Source organism: Pholis gunnellus, assembly GCF_910591455.1.
Source record: "Pholis gunnellus genome assembly, chromosome: 9".
Lineage (NCBI taxonomy): Eukaryota > Metazoa > Chordata > Actinopteri > Perciformes > Pholidae > Pholis > Pholis gunnellus.
In genome coordinates this window covers 12,540,027-12,551,265 of record NC_136535.1, presented here as the reverse complement: position 1 = coordinate 12,551,265, position 11,239 = coordinate 12,540,027, and the positions used below count along the sequence as shown (strand labels likewise).

At 39.0% G+C, this 11,239-nt stretch overlaps 1 protein-coding gene across 1 annotated transcript; it reads right to left on the bottom strand.

Annotated features, from left to right (window-relative positions):
* On the bottom strand, positions 1-3,628 carry LOC306701334 (extracellular calcium-sensing receptor-like; the record flags this gene model as incomplete). Its single annotated transcript, XM_079166615.1, is given in 11 exon segments — positions 1-423; positions 523-804; positions 993-1,186; positions 1,269-1,392; positions 1,488-1,697; positions 1,842-2,345; positions 2,439-2,627; positions 2,717-2,896; positions 3,184-3,267; positions 3,427-3,450; positions 3,452-3,628. Coding segments are annotated over 11 exon segments (2,391 nt in total).
* Between the last annotated feature and the right edge of the window lie 7,611 nt (positions 3,629-11,239).

Genomic DNA, 11,239 nt, shown 5'->3' with positions numbered 1-11,239 from the left:
CTACCTGGCCATCAGATGTTTCTTAGTATTTTTCTCCGGCCTCAAGAGAATAATAAAACACTTTGGAGCGAAGATACAGAGCAGTAAACCATAGCTAGAGGCGAGAATTGCAAAAATCTCCACAGCAACAGCATATTTTCCAGGAGAGCTAACATAAGCAGGAACAAACGCTATCCAAACAGCACAAAATATCAGCATGCTGAAAGTGATCAGTTTGGCCTCGTTGAAGTTGTCAGGGAGTTTCCGAGCAAGAAAGGCCAGGAGGAGACAGGTGCAGGCCAGCAGACCAATGTAACCCAAAACCAGAGAGAAGCCCACCACAGAGGCCATGGCACACTCCAAGGTGACCTTTAACCCTGGGATATCCAAGTCAACTTGAGGCACAGGGGGGCTATACAGTAGCCAGATAATACAGATGAAAACCTTGATGAAAAAAAACATGATACAATATCATGTTAATGTAAGAAAAATATTGTAATAGGTATTCATTTTGTTATTAAAAAGCGTTTCCGCATTTCTGACCTGTATGAAGGAAAAGAGGCAGACACTTCCTCTCTGTTGGCCTGGACCAAACCACTTCATCAAGGCTCCAGCACCAGGCCTAGCTGAGCGGAAAGCTGCCAGAACAACTATAGTCTTGACTTGAAGGCAGGAAACACAAAGTACAAAACTGATCCCAAAAGCTGCCTGTTGGAACCGACAAGACCAAACTGATGGATGACCAATGAACACAAGTGAGCACAGGAAGCACAACTTCAGGGACAGGAGAAGCAGGAAGCTCAGTTCTGAATTGTTGGCTCGGACCTTTAAATAAGAATTGGGATTAATTTGGTTTTAAAAAGACAAGCACATTAACAACCCAAGATAGATTCATTCAGATTATTTCAAACATATTCTAATATACAGTTATGCACAATTATATTTTGTCTGAGTAAATATGCTAACCTAACACATTCTCAGAAATTACAAACTGAAAATCTTCGAATTCTTACCATAGGTGTTTGACGGTAGTAAAGAAACACCACAAACACAGCTGTTGTCACCACTGCACCAGACACAGCTACTGTAGTCAGGGTGATGCCCAAGGTTTCATTAAAGGAAAGGAAGTCCAGCTGGCGAGGGATGCAGGCAGTTTGTTTAGCATTAGACCAAAACTCAGATTGACAACGCTCACAGTGAAGGGAATCTGGGAGAGGAAAACAGAGGAGTTAAGGAAAGTAAAACACAAAGAGGAAAATGGAGGGTGTCTTATGGAGACATTTCCTCACCAGTTTGATTGCTAATCTCTCCTTCAGCACATTGGATACAGTCAAAGCAGCAGAGAGGTTCTCCTTTCCTGTTGGCCTTTCGGGTACCTGGGGTACAGCTCTCAGTGCACACTGAAACAGGAACCTAAACAACAAGTGAAAACAATATTCTTAAGACAAAATGCCTTGTGAATCATATTTTGGTACTGGCCTGAATCAATATTGTTATTTTTTAACCACCTGGTTGGATCCTGTGCTCCACTGAATGGTTGATTCATTAAGGTGGAGGTCAAACCCGTCCACACGACCGATCAAAACAAGTTTGAGTGACCCCTCAGGGGTTTCTTGCCAGTTGACAAGGTCGTACTTTGCTGGAGTATCACCCCCTTGGAAATAAAACATTTCACCCTGTGGTGTGGTGAAATTTAGGTTGCTCAAGTGCTGCAACAGCTGAAAGTAACAAAATTGTAATGAATATTTTTTTTAATTTAAAAGAAGATTAAGCAGCTGCATTGGTCACATACAAATTTGCAGTGGTATTGTTAATGTCCCCATTACAATATGTGACATTGAAATAGACATAACAGTGTTTACCTCTATGGGTTTGATGTGTTTTGGGGAGAAACAGCTGAAGCTGTTGTTTCCGGATGAGCTTTCTCTATCGGGGCAGGAGAGAAGGCTGTGAAGGGCATGAGCTGCAGCATAAACAGCAAGGTAGACGTTATATGTCACTCTTAGCTGGGAGATATCAGTGAATTGATTTTGCACTCCCTCCAGTGACTCTGTCCCACTGCAGAGTGGCAGAGACTCCTTTTGAAGCAACCGGTCTTTTTGAGGTGGCGGTGAAGATGCAGATGTAGAGAGTGGTGTGGCCCTAAGACTACAACCAAACATCTTTTCCCAAAATTCTTTCAAGAACTTATTGTCAGGACGACCAGATGGCTTCAAACTTCTGATATAATTTTCAAATCCAGGTATAGCTGAACTTCGAATGGCCACACCAAGAACACCACTTGCCACTTTAGAAGTGACAGGATCTTGGAGGAGATCACCACTGGTGCTCCAAGCCTCACTTGCAAGAAACTGTCTGTCAGTCACCTAAGGATAGCAACACAATCAAAGATATTTTAAAAAAGCTATTATGTTTCTCAGAAGACATTAGTTCAATGCAGGTTTATTTAAATTGCTCACATTTATCTTGGCTAGTTGCAGAAACAGTTCTTTCACATCTGTGTACCAGGTAAAGATCAGAATCACTTTTGCAGTCGAGGCCTGAATTGTGAGGGCTGCTCGTCTGGCATCGCTCACAATGTTTTCCCTTTGGAGAGTCTCTACAAATGCCAGACACACCCCTGCCCTCTGAGTCTCCTCCTGAAAAACCTGACATATTGAAAGAAGCAAAAAGATAGATTAATAAAAAGCATTGAAGTGTTGTGTAGATCTCTTGTATAGATGCCAAATGGACACACCTTTATTGCCACAAGGCCATAATCGTTGTTTGCTACAACTGCTCCGATCCAGGTCCAATTGAAGCGTATAGAAAGCTGGGCAATAGCCCGGGCTTGGTAAATATCACTGGGCATGGTCCTGAAGAAGTTAGGAAATTGACGCCTGTCACTCAGACAGGGGCAGCTAGCCGTGTAGCTCATCTACAGTAAAGGACAAAAAAACACATACATACATAGATATTCTAAAATCACATAGTAATGAAGATTATTTTAATTCTCACCCAGGGATTTTTTTTTTCTTATCTTATCTTTTTTAAAGAAATCTGTGCTTACTGCAATTCACAGTAAATAGGTTCCTTTTTTCTGTGAGGATAGCAAAATGAAGCTGAGAAAATATTTTACGCACTAAAATCAATATAATAAATCAAATCAATAAAAAAAGAAACAAGCATAAAAGTCTTGCTAAATTAAATTGTCTGAGAACTCACTAAAGGCACAGCAAGGGGCCCCAGGATTGTGGAGAGTATCTGGGCTGTTTTAGATGAGGAACCACCGATGATCAAAGGAACAGTCTGATCACCTGATGAAATTAAAAGATACAATGAAATAAAGTAATTTGTTAAGCTTCGGTTCTGTTTTAGACACAGAATTGTGGTGTTTATGCTTTCATCATTTTATTCGCTTAATGTAGAAGGATGTACATCAGTTCCATGGCAAGCTTAATTTAGTACCTCTCCTTTCTCTGATTCCTTCTCCAGCAGAATAGTCTGGCAGGGCTGTTGAATTACAACTGGCACTGTCTCCCCCAACCAGCGACAGAGCTGCCTGCATAGCCCAAAGAGGTAGGCCACAGCTATCACGAATATGGTAGCCAAGCTTCACACCTGGCAGCAAAGTTGTGCTATGATTGATTTCCTCCACGGCAAACAGCATAGCATATATGTACTGTAATGGAAGATTTTGCAAACTGAGACCACAGAAGAGAAGAAATTAGAGAAATATCAGTCAAAATGCTGAAGTGACTGTGAAAATCTGTAATCATTTGTAAATATTATATGTAATCAGCCATCATTTTATAAACTATTACAACAACATGCCTTAATAAGAAAATTAACATGTGAATGTAAAGAAACCACCAATAGTTAACTGCCAATGGAATAGAAAAGTTACAGGCAATAATGCTTCTTGTGTTTGTCAAACACGGATAGTTTTCACAGTAAATAATACAGTTCAGAGTTTTACCCAGTGCAAGGTTTGTAGTATGGCAGCTGAGTGAAGTCGCTGTCTATAGCTGGAGGCTTGTAATAAAGACTAAAGAGCCCACCAATCACTACATCTCCCTCCTGGAACAGACCCTGATCGCTCAGTGCACCCCACCGGGAACAAGTCGCTGTCTGAACCACCTGCAACCCCACCCTGAGCCCCAGCTGTCTGCACACAAGCCCCACAAGGAGCAGGGATGAGCACAGCCTCAGAGTGAAGAACCAGGATAACCAAGACATGGACGGAGCAGTTCTGGGCACTTTAAATTTGTACAATATACTCAGTTAGATACTGTAGCTTCTCATTGGCAAAACATAGGTAAATAAGAGGTGTAATAAACCGTCAACAGCTCCTGAAATTAAAAAGTGGAATTTGATTAAATCCCCCTTACTGCATCCATAAGACATCCAACTGAAAATCTAAATACAATTAAATTACAAAATGTATGTTACAACAGATACAACTTGCACTGACAACTGACAAGGTATGACATGCACCCCCCCCCCTTCCTACTCTGCACAACATAGATGTTGTTCTGTGTATTTATAACAGTTGTAAAGCCCAAGCAGAACGACCTGGAGGGCAGTAGCAGAGGGTATTTACCTGGAGGGCAGTGGCCATGGATATCCCAATAGAGTTGCATTTTCATCTTTACATTTAGTTGATAAATTAATCCACAGTGACTGAAAAACACAGCCACACCTCTCACACCAGAGCCCTGCCTAACCACATTGGGGGTTTTTTCAGTAAAGGTTCATTACGAAGACCTTTTAGAAAATGTTTTTTAAAAGAGTAAATCATTCATATTGTAAAAGAAAGTTAATATGTGGTGGATCCGAATATTAGTTTTACTTGTGGTATCTAGTCAAGTTTATAATAGTTATGATTTATTTGTCCAGGTTTAGAGATATCAAATCAACAGCAACGTCTCTTTGCAGAAAGTCTCTGAGACCTCACTGTGGGCTGTTTTCATGGGGACGTTTATGTTTTTGTAGAAACTAAATACAATAAAGGGCAGACACTTTGGACACATGGAGTTTGCATATTCTGCCTGTGTCAGCGTGGGTTTTCTGCAGGTTTTCTGCAGATTAAATGAGGACTATGGTGTCAGCCCAATGACAGCCTGGCGACCTGTTCAGGGTGTACCCTGGCTTGGCACAGTGTCCGCTGGGATCGGCCTCAGCCCCCCCGCGACCCTGAATAGAATAAGCGTTTACAGATAATGGACAGATAGTTGTAATTAAAAAAAAAAAATCCACAGCATTCTATGGACACATGTCCGAGTGCCGGATAAAGTAAGCAATGAAGTCACAACAACCCTCTCCCAGTTTCCGAAGCAGCCCCAACATCTCAGAAGTACAACAGCAGGCATATTGGGCCCACTGGAACATCTGACTTGCATGTGGCCTAAACATGGCCGATGGCAAAGAAAGCATCAGCAGACCTGGTCTACCCCTGGGCCTGTGACTGGGATAAGCTTGATGTAAAACCTCCCCATCTAGGAGGAGACCATGGCCTTGCCAGTCATCACCACCATATGCCGTTCCAGCTAAGAAACAAGGAAACCTACATCTCAAAAAGTAGGTCTGAGCCCTCCTACCGCCACTTTGTTTTTAGAAGTCACTGATACAAGGCCATAGGAGAATCCCTGTAGGATTGACACATTATATTCTAGTGAGCTTGGCATCCATCAGCCACTGCAACAAAGACTTGGAGGGGAACACCAGTGGCAGTGGTCCACAGCCAATTGTCTCACAACCATGCAATCATGCAAGTTGTCTTAAATCTGCCAGCTACAGGCTTTTGATGGTTCACACTGAAAACATACCAGGCAGTGGCAAAGTGCGGCTCGCAGCAATTATTAAATTTGTCTGCGTCTAGGAGGCGTCTTCATGTGTTATGTAATAAATTATTTGTGACAATGGTCTTTGCAACTAAAAGTAAACCAATCCCACACACAAATTCATGAAGGTATGACATTAAAATTAGGGCAATAAAGGACTCAACAGAAAAAAACGTTGCTCATGCTCATTAAGCCTGAGACAGCCCTCGTTCAGGAGAACAAATGGTCATCTAGTCTCAGAGGACTAAGTTACATCACAATTAATTCATGAGGGTTTATGAGTCGCAGGTGTTTAATCGCTCACCTCCATCATTGTTAATTTGACAAACAATTATATCCCATTACACACTGACAGAGAGGAGGCACAGAGGGAATAAAAGAGGCCGTGTGCATGTTTGTTGTTTTTCATGATGTTGCAGATCATAGCTAACACACTGCCATAACTTTTATTTTTATCTGCAATAGATATAGATTAGATTATAAATTAGATAATAAAAAGGTTAAAAGAAGAGGAAGAAAGGTTGCAATAACATTCATTCTATTTCATTCAAGCTTTGCCTTCTCCCTCTGCACTCTGGTTGCATCGTCGAACTGACTGCAGTTTCTGGATAAATTAGATTTGATATTGGCTTTGGGGGAAATGATTACATTAACATACTACTTCTATCCAACCTCCAAAGGATATGTAGCGCTGTGAAGTAATTACCTACTTTGCTAACATATTACTGTGCACTACCATGCAGGAATACATAAATAAATAAATTATTCAACATGGAAGTGGAATCTTCTTCTTTGTGGTCAGGGGACGTAACTACTATATGCAGAGATTATGGCTTTATATAGTATTTCAAGGCATAATTAAAATGAAAATTACATGTAGGTTTCAACTCCAACACTGACACATGAACAAGCCTGTTCATGAGAAAGAAGGTAGCCATTGTCAGGCTCCCTTTGCACCCGCAATAGTAAGGTAACAGCCACACTCAACTCTCCTTGATCGGCATTACACACAAGTGAATAGAGGCAAACAACTCTTTCACACACCCATCTGCCTCCCTGATGGGAATAGGTGTGGGGTGGGGTGGGTGTTACTGTTAGGCTTGTGACTAGTGGATGCATTGTACCCACACTAGTGTCATTAAACATGCGTAGTAGGAACTGCACCTACTACTTGAAAACTATTGTAGAAAAAATAAAGAAAATTTGTCAAGTATACTAAAAACCAAGGTGATGAGGAGTATTTTGGTTCAGCCATGGTGACAATAAAATTGTAACTGTTGCTAGGGATTTGTAGGAATTGTAGGATTGAACATTTTTGGAGAGTCTGTCAGGATTCAAATTCAGAATATCTAGCGCAGAATGTCATGAATTATACTTTACATAGAAAAGTGGCACTATATATATTTTTAAATGGCTCCTATAAGGGATCAGACAGTGACAAGAAAACACAATGGCATGCTGTTTAAGTGCCAAATGCCTGAGCAACACGACACATCTTCAGTGAGCAGTGACATAATGCAAGAAAAATATACAGTCCAAGTGACTCTGGTGACTGATATATTAGCAAAGAAGAGGAAACATGTACAATTTATGTTGTCAGCTGTGGATTTGATTGGCAAAATGACGAAACCACTCAAAGGAGCAGTCTGTAGGATTTAGTGGCTATTAGGTTCCAAATAATCTTCCAACTTCAATCTCTAGTTATATTCATGGGCTGAACACTTTTTAAAAATGTATTTGGGAGGAAAATATATTTGTTCAATATATTTGTTGCTTCGTTGAAAATAAAATAAAATAGTTTTGTTGTGTAATGTTGCAATTCCCCTGTCTCTCAAAGTCTGAAGTAATCCCTTTCTCCACATTTTGCTTTCTGTGACTACATGGTGGACAATTAATGTATGTGATGCCTAGACTTTTTTTAAAAATCTTAACAAACATGCTCACTTTGCCTCATTCTAAAAAGTTCATCAATCATTTTTAATATTACAGTATTTTAACCATAGGTTAGTTACTGTATATAGAGGAAATACTTCAATTAACAGTAGAGAAAGAGAATGATGTTGCACAGCTAATGTAGATGTACATGAAAACAAGGAAGAAACATTGTGGAGTGATGATGATAGAGCAGTAGAGCATAATTGAATGGTATAATACTTCCATCTAGTGGTCGTGATTCAGTACATGCAGCAAAAAAGAATTATGCCAACGATATCATCACCGTATTGTTCCATCTTGACATTGACATATTAACTGCAGATGGTATCGCAGATTAACATTTTCCCCCACTAATATGATATTTAGTTTAGTTTAGTCTACGTATTTTTTCCGGTAATTTTTTCACAATACAACAATTTGCCCATATAAGAAGTGGTTAGTATGAAATCATCAGATACATTAAATCAAATCAAATAGAATCAAATGTTGTATTCTGACCTAAAATAAGGTGTAGGCTGAATCCTGAGCTTATTGTGCCTACACTGTAACAAATCTCCCTGTTAAATTACACTACTTGCAGCTACAGCTTCCAGCATTCAACTGTAATTCTACAGTGTACCTACTGTCATATACAACAACAGTTTAATACTGTAAACATTACTACAGTACTGTGCTGTATAGAAAAAGCCAAAAGAGTAATACTGTAAAATGTGTTCAAGAACTATAGAATGTGATATTCACAGTATAACACTGATAGATAGAACAGCTGATTTTGAAATGTCAAAGTTAAAGCCCCTGAGAATTGCTTGCATAGAAACGACTCAGACAAGAGACGGCCTTGAAATATTAAGCTTTTAATAAAGCCAATGCAGAATCAAACACATAAAGTAAAATGAATACAAAATAAATTCTAAATTGTTCTCATTATAATGATCTCTGTGTCTACTAAATATAAGAGAATAATCTCATTTTGAGACACAGAAAAGAAACAGACAGAATGACTTATGTTCTCTACTCAATGCCTTCCTTTTGTGACACTTACCCAGCAGTATCAGTCATGGACTGGCTGGGAGGGTCACGGTGCGCTCAACTTGGAATACAGTGTCAGACATCTGTAGAACATGGACAATGGTATCAAAACAAAAATTGAATTGTGTGTACAGTGACAGGCATAACAAATAATTCAACAAAAAATGACATAGCTGGGTTATAAAGTTATATAACCCAACTAACTTTGATAACATTCAATTTGCCTTGTTAAGTAAACCACAGGAGCAGGATGGACTACGGTGTGCAATGTTTGTATAAAGCAGCAGGTGGTGCTCCGTCCACTTCGGTAAAGCCAGAGTCAAGAGTTGGTTGACAATCGTCTTCTCCAATTCTTCCTCTTCCTCTTATACCACCTTCTATTTTGAATATAATCACGGATCCATGATAATTACCGCTTATTTTTTTACATCTTTTTTTACATACTGTGTGCTAAATAAGTTAGAGGGACTCGATGTGATTTCACTCAGATGGGTTATGGGAGGACTCAAGAGTAAAGAAAAAGAATACTGTAGTTTATTGTAAAATTGGACAATAGCTGTCAACATTTGGTATATTCAACGGTATTTAACTGTATATATGAAGAACAGTACATTACCGTCTAAACATTACAGTACATCTGCATTTACAGCAATTTGTACTGTAAATTCCAAACAAAGCACAACCCTTAGTCTACCCAAAATAGCAGTGAAACAAAACAAACACAAATATAATTTAGAAACAGCATTATAAATCAGAGACAGCCATTTCTGTCATGTCAGCCATTCCTCAGTTTTGGCCACATACTTTCTATCTTTCAGTAAAAATAATATTATTATTTTCTTAAATGTACTGCTAGTGAGCTTGCTCTATGGGATCCATGAATGCATAAGATCAACAGAAGATCTGGGTATTTTCCCAAATTCTATACTCTGATGTCAAACTTTTTTACTTCATGGGTTTGTAGTGGTGTAGTGTAGTTAGTTGATGGTTAGCTTGTTTGAATGGAGCTCAAACACGCAGGCGGTGCAGGTTGTTTGTGGCCTTGTTTTTCAGAAGCCAATGATTTACTGACTCACTTGCCACTTTGTCTAGTGACTCGTGAAGGTTGGTGGCGGTTGCTTATTCAGCCTCTGTTTACCGGATAGACTCTTATTAGTGCCGCTTATAGATGAGCAACTTAAAAGAAACAAATGAATGCCCTACATTTACAGAGATTAACCTGAAAGGCACTTCTTTTTAATGTATTTTTACACAATATGTATGTTTTCCCAAGTACATTTAATGACAATGATATAAAAAACCTACTCTGTAGTTCTATAGTTTATTATGTGTAATTTGACGGTGTCTGTCTGGAAACTTTGTTGCCTCATAGTGACTGTGTCAGCCCCCCGACGACTTCAATTAATGAAATCAAAAGTAAATAAAAGAGTAGTCAGACACCCTCTGCCCATTTATGAGTAGACTTAAGAATTTCTTCTTTGATTACGCTGATATACAGTAGTTAGGGCTCAGGCTTGCCTTGGACTAGCCTGTTGTTATGCTGCTGTAGGCCTATAATGCTGGGGGACTTCCTCTGTTACACTGAGCTGTTCTCTCCTCCTCTACCTTTACATCTGTGTGTGTTCATATCCCAGTATTGCATGTTGCTAACTTGGCTTCTTCCCCGGAGTCTTTGTGCTTTCTTGTGGTGGTCGTGGCCCTGCCTGACACCTATTGTTACTATTATTATTATTATTATCATTATTATTATTAGTAGTAGTAGTAATGCTTATATTGTTATGGGCTGAACACTTTTTAAAAATGTATTTGGGAGGAAAATATATTTGTTCAATATATTTGTTGCTTCGTTGAAAATAAAATAAAATAGTTTTATTGTGTAATGTTGCAATTCCCCTGTCTCTCAAAGTCTGAAGTAATCCCTTTCTCCACATTTTGCTTTCTGTGACTACATGGTGGACAATTAATGTATGTGATGCCTAGACTTTTTTTAAAAATCTTAACAAACATGCTCACTTTGCCTCATTCTAAAAAGTTCATCAATCATTTTTAATATTACAGTATTTTAACCATAGGTCAGTTACTGTATATAGAGGAAATACTTCAATTAACAGTAGAGAAAGAGAATGATGTTGCACAGCTAATGTAGATGTACATGAAAACAAGGAAGAAACATTGTGGAGTGATGATGATAGAGCAGTAGAGCATAATTGAATGGTATAATACTTCCATCTAGTGGTCGTGATTCAGTACATGCAGCAAAAAAGAATTATGCCAACGATATCATCACCGTATTGTTCCATCTTGACATTGACATATTAACTGCAGATGGTATCGCAGATTAACATTTTCCCCCACTAATATGATATTTAGTTTAGTTTAGTCTACGTATTTTTTCCGGTAATTTTTTCACAATACAACAATTTGCCCATATAAGAAGTGGTTAGTATGAAATCATCAGATACATTAAATCAAAT